This window comes from Carcharhinus amblyrhynchos, chromosome 2, assembly GCF_965287045.1.
Source record: "Carcharhinus amblyrhynchos chromosome 2, sCarAmb.v2.hapA, whole genome shotgun sequence".
Classification (NCBI taxonomy): domain Eukaryota; kingdom Metazoa; phylum Chordata; class Chondrichthyes; order Carcharhiniformes; family Carcharhinidae; genus Carcharhinus; species Carcharhinus amblyrhynchos.
In genome coordinates this window covers 105,821,665-105,827,664 of record NC_137325.1, presented here as the reverse complement: position 1 = coordinate 105,827,664, position 6,000 = coordinate 105,821,665, and the positions used below count along the sequence as shown (strand labels likewise).

The following is a 6,000-nucleotide window of genomic DNA, read 5'->3' as shown; positions in this document are numbered from 1 at the left end:
TGTAATGGGCTCCCTGAGGAGCGCAGCAGAACAGTGTGGCCGAGCAGATGTACTCCACTGACATCATAAAAAGGGTTACATACAATATCCATGCTATCAGCTGGAAGATTTTCTGCACAGAAAAAGTCCAGCTGGCCACAGAGTTTTTTTGGTCATGCACGCTACATCGGAAATCACTATTCTTGTGGGGACATTTTCTATGGTGAGCGCTATGACAACAGTGCACATCCACTTGAATTAATTATGTTGCTGTGCTCTGCAGCAGGGTTCCTCAAGGTGAAAAATGGTTTGTAAAACATTTGCTCATTATACACCATGGGTGTACCAACACTGCAGTGGTTCTAGGAAGATGACTCACCACCATATTCTCAAGGACAATTGGGGATGGGCATCAAATATTGGAAAACTGAAATTAAAACAAAAAGTGCTGTAAAAGCTCAGCAGGTCACATAGCAACCCTAAGAGAAATAAACTTTATTTCAGATTGAGGTGACCTTTCATCAGAACAGAAACCTCAAACGTCAACTGTTTCTCTCCCCAGATTCTGCCTGACCTGCCTACCAAGCTTTTCTGGCAACTTTTGTTTACATTTTCTTATTAAGAACATTCTGGACAACTCTTGTTGAACACAAAACAAATTCTCCAAATTGGCATTGAATTTGCTTCCTCTGCACTGCTACTTGATAAAAATAAAAAGATCTAAACTCTCCAGTGGAGAAATAATTATGGTGGTCAAATGTATCCCTGGCTGTCCTCACTTTGAAGTACATTTGTGGCGGTCTGAGTACATTCTTGAAATAAGTCAAATTCTGGCCAGCAGGCCTGAGGATGCCTACAAGTGGAGAGCTGATGTAGATCTTGCATGAGGCCTTCCACAGGCTTCAGCAGACTTACCAATAAAGAACTGATTATCTTAAATTGACAGGCAATTTTTATTTTTAGGGAAATATGTTACTTTGTGAATTTCACTTCAGTCCATTTAAGGCCTCCAACATCACACTGGGGTCTACACCTTTGACTGTTTTTGCCAGGAGTCCTGTTCCACTACAGCACTGGTGATGTAAACCAACCAGAATGACGGGCCCCAAATATGCACAATTTTCCTTACACCACTATTTTAGAGAATTTTGATGTTACATTTCCAGGATGTTATAATGAAACAACTTCTCCCTCTTGCTTAAGTTAAATCGATGACACATTTCCCTTTTCTCTGGGCAATCTTCTGATTAACAGTGAAGAACAGTGACTTAGAATTTTATCAACAGTAATTAGAAGAATAATTAAGGTCTACAGTTTCTTAAGGACTTCAGGGACACTACATTCCAGTTAGCAGCAACAGTGTACAGATTTTGATGAGTCGTACAGCTTACAGTATTTGGAATTTTGTTTGGTTTTAATTACTTGGGACTAATTTAAGGAGGGTGACCGGTCTGTGTTCCACATGAGCTCTATATATGGCCACTTCGTTTGCAAGCAGCGCTTGATCGGCGTATCATCAGTTCGCACCATTGGATCCTCAAAGCCCATAACAACAGCAGTTCCTTCAACGTACATAACCTTATGAAGAACAGAAGGAACATCATTGTAATAAAATTGATAAGTGTTTGGCCGATTGAAAATGTGTGCATCTTTTAATTTTGTAATGCCTTTTCAAAATATTGCAATGACGTATGTTGTTTTAGGCAGGATAGTACACTAAAACACTTGCATCTTTCACATGTGAAACTAATAAACCACTCCAGCAGCAGGAAGGCCTTCAAAGAGAATACACATAGCTTTTTCTGGGTTAGCCGTTTTAATGCTGATGACAGCTGTGTGAGGTATACTTAATCTTCTGACCTACAAGTACACAGCAAATGAAAAGAAAGAAAAAGATCATGAAGATTCCAAAACAAGACGTGAGAGTTCTTTCAACTCCCAAGCTAAGAGACTGGATGCGTGGTAAAAGGTCACTGTGGCCTGTTTTCTTTCTCTGTAGTGTAATTGTTCCCAGTGGTTGGTAAAGATTTGTTTAACATAATAAAGATGAAGTGTTTAATCAACCTGTTTTCCCTTTAGCGGAGAATGTACCGTAACCTTTTTTTTAAAGAGGGTAAGGGGGAGCTGTGGAGAAGGAAGCTGAAGGATGAGCTTTGTAAAAATACACACATTTCTTTACTGACTCTTTCCCTGATTTTCTGAACCAACTTGCTAATACTGTTCTGAAACCACTTACTGGGCAATGCAAAGAGGCATAAATTTACCAGTCTTCACCACCAGCAGATTTTCAGGTCACAATATTTAGGAAACGACTGGCAATGAACAGTTAGCATTCTGTGTGTGCAGCTAACAGGCAAGGCTCCTTCTAGCAGCACCAATTGTAAAAGTATCCCAAAAGAACCATATCTGAAAGACTGTAAACATTGTGTCCTACTATCTTATGATGTCACTATGCCGACGTTGGACTGGGGTAAACACAGTAAGAAGTCTGACAACATCAGGTTTACCTGACGAAGGGACAAACCCCAAAAGCTTGTGAGTTTACTATCAAATAAATCGGTTGGACTTAAACCTGGTGTTGTCAGACTTCTTACTGTGTCTACTATCTTATGACAGGGTTACTTGAATAGCACCAAAGAGCCTCATAGCCTTATACTTATGCCAAGTTTTCTATTGTTACAATTGGCAAGTGTTTGATAAGTGCATTGCAGCAAATGCAAATTATTTACAACATCAAATATGTCAATATGCATTTTAATAACAAAAACCCTGATTTTAACTTAATACATCCAATGGCAAAGTGCACAATTAAATCAGATATTTGATTCACATCCCATTCTATTGGTTTCAACATAAATGAACATGGAGCAAATTGGGTTTCCAATTCCATCTTGCAGACATCGTGTTCTCACAAACAGCACTTGGTTAAAATAAGTGCTCAAGTGATTCCAAAAGTTAATCTTTCCTGTTTCTACGTTTTGTACTGGGGGGGGGCGGTGGTGGGAGAAGAATTGCAGGCTATGGTGAAAAGACCTGGGAGTATCTAACTGTATAGCTCTTTGAAAAAGCTTGCACTGCATGGTATGTTGAGCCAAATGGCCTTATGAGCTGTATACTGGGGAAACAGTGGTGTCATGGTGTTGTCACCGGACAAAAAAAATCCTGAGACCCAGAGTAATGCTTTGAGGACCTGGGTTCAAATTGCACCAAATAGTGAAGACTGAATTCAATAAAAATTTGGAACCAAAGTCTAATGATGAATATGAAACTATTGTCAATTGTTGTGAAAACTATCTGGTTCACTAAGATCTGTCATCCTTATCTGGTCTGGCCTATGTGTTTCCAGCACCACAGCAATGTGGTTGACTCTGAAATGGCCTAGCAAGCCATGCAGTTGAATGGCAATTAGGGATGGGCAACGAATGCTGATCCAGCTAGTGACAGCCACACTGATTGATTTTAAAAAATTCTTTGATTCTATCAATATTAGATTTTAATATGTTCACCAGAAACTGTGTTTTGATAATACTGACAAAATTAACTGTCAAATCCTCAAAATATATTCATGAACTTGTTAAAATTGGTGTTCTTATACAAAAGATTAGTTTAATACAGATAACCAAATACATTATCAATATATACATATCCAAATCAAAAACTTCTAAAGTGACAGGAAGTGATGATGATTAACAGTTAAGTTCTATTCTTGCCTCACCTTTTCACTGTGGTTAGACTGCTTCAAGCCATTGTAGTGATAAACAGTAAATGAATCTGGAATGGTAGATTCCTGAAAGCACAGCACAATGGGAGACTTTTTTACTTTTGCTTTCCAAAGTGTACTACACAGCTTTGGAGTTTAATTCTACTTATCACATTAACATTAGTCAAGTCACACAATGATTAAAGCAGCAGCTGTTGACAGATCTAACTGAAGATGGCTATTTACTACAAATAAATGTTTATGCATTAGAGCAAAAACAGTAATCAAACAAGGAAAGCTTGATGATCATGTATGTAGTGTGCAACTACTGAAGAAAATTTATAAATTAAGGTCTGTGTTTCTGCTGGTTGGTTTGGTTTGATGGCACAGTTTGGCTATCACAGGTGTAAGTGGTGTACGAGATCTGTGATGAAGAGAGGCTGGTCAGGATGGGGCTGTTTTCCCTAGAGCAGAGAAGGCTGAGGGGGGATCCAAGTTAGGTGTATAAAATTATGCAAGACATTGATAAGGTAGATAAGAAGAAGCAGTTCACCTTAGCAGATGGACCAATAACCACAGGGCATAGAATTAAGGTAAGGGGCAGAAGGTTTAGAGGGGATTTGAGGAAAAATGTTTTCATTCAGAGGGTGGTGGAAAACTGGAACTCATTGCCTGAAAGGGTGACAGAGGCAGGAACCCTCAAGATTTCAGCAGCACTCAGAGGAGCACCTAAAAGGCCAAAGCACACAGGACTACTGACCAAGTGCTAGAAAATGGGGCTAGAATAGATAGCTGCTTGATGGTTGGTGCAGACAAGATGGGCCGAAGAGCCTCTTCCTGTGCTGTTAAGTCCTATGACTGTCTTCATAATGCCATTTGAGTTTCCAGAAAATTGGTAATCTTTTCTCCCCCTCACCCCACCCCAAACCCTTGCCGCTCACTGCAAGATGGGTGAAATTAATCACCACCGAGAGCTTCTGTTCATTGTGCTGGCTTCCAGGTCTTTGCAGAGGCTCTCGGTGGTTCACAAGGACACGTGTCATAAACTTTTGAACATAATTGTTTCAATTTACTGAGAAACTGAGCATCAAACCCCATTATAACTTGGAAGTTATTCTGCTTTTCTTTAGAACACATCCTTAGTTATTTAAAATTGGGTTACACACAGGTGATGGATTGACAGATTAAAAACTCACGTTTAACTGCACTATTAAATACATCAGACAATATTTTAAAAGGAAATTAGATTTTAAAACACTGTCTGATCGTGTTGGCTCAAGACAGATTTTGCATTGTGCAACATGCAAGAGTATGAACAGAAACTCAACAATAAAAAGATGCAGTTTTGGGCACAGTTTGTATCCGAATTGTTGATTGTGCCCAAAGTGGAAACTGCAGCTTTACATGTTGTATTAGTCCTTCAGTTTTTAGGTTAATTATTTATGGTACAGAAAGTTTAAAAAGCACTATAACTCCAATAATAAACACAAAAATGTTAGGAAACATTCAGCAGGTCAGGCAGCATCTATGTGAAGGCAAATAGATTTCATGTCGATGATATTTTATCAGAGCTGGAAGATGTGAAAGATTAACAGTTTTAAAGCAAATATCAAGCCTGGAAAGGTAGGGTTGAGGGAGGACAAAAGGGACATAGAACATTGTAGCGCAGTACAGGCCTTTTGGCCCTCAATGTTGTGCTGACCTGTGAAACCAATCTAAAGCCCATCTAACCTACATGATTCCAGTATCATCCAGATGTTTATCCAATGACCGTTTAAATACCCTTAATATTGGTGAATCCACTATTGTTGCAGGCAGGGCATTTCACGCTCTTACTACTCTGAGTAAAGAACCTACCTCTGACATCTGTCCTATATTTATCACCCCTTAATTTAAAGCTATGTCCCCTCATGCTAGCCATTTCATCTGAGGAAAAAGGTTCACACTGTTCACGCTATCTAATCCTCTGATCATCTTACATGCCTCTATTAAGTCACCTCTTAACCTTCTTCTCTCTAACAAAAACAGCCTCAAGTCCCTCAGCCTTTCCTCATAAGAACTTCCCGCCATACCAGGCAACATCCTGGTAAATCCCCTCTGCACCCTTTCCAATGCTTCCACATCCTTCCTATAATGCGGCGAGCAGAACTGTACGCAATACTCCAAGAGTGGCTGCACCAGAGTTTTGTACAGAGTTTTTGGGATGGTATGTGATTGCGTGGAAGACAAAAACATCGGCAATATTTTGCTTTTCTTTTTCTCTAACACTTAATCAAAAACTTCAAATCATTCAATCAAAAATAATATCACATGCTATCTAA

The 6,000-nt window shown here is 39.3% G+C and overlaps 1 protein-coding gene across 5 annotated transcripts in view; it reads right to left on the bottom strand.

Moving 5' to 3' along the window:
• Positions 1–1,407: 1,407 nt before the first annotated feature.
• mindy3 (MINDY lysine 48 deubiquitinase 3) overlaps positions 1,408–6,000 on the bottom strand; it is a 147,765-nt gene continuing 143,172 nt past the window's right edge. For all 5 annotated transcript variants that reach the window (XM_080210435.1, XM_080210442.1, XM_080210461.1 and 2 more), the window contains 2 exons: positions 3,695–3,766; positions 1,408–1,557 (listed from right to left, as the gene is read on the bottom strand). In XM_080210435.1, coding sequence (XP_080066561.1) covers positions 1,408–1,557; positions 3,695–3,766 — 222 coding nt within the window. The remainder of the gene's footprint in view (positions 1,558–3,694; positions 3,767–6,000) is intronic.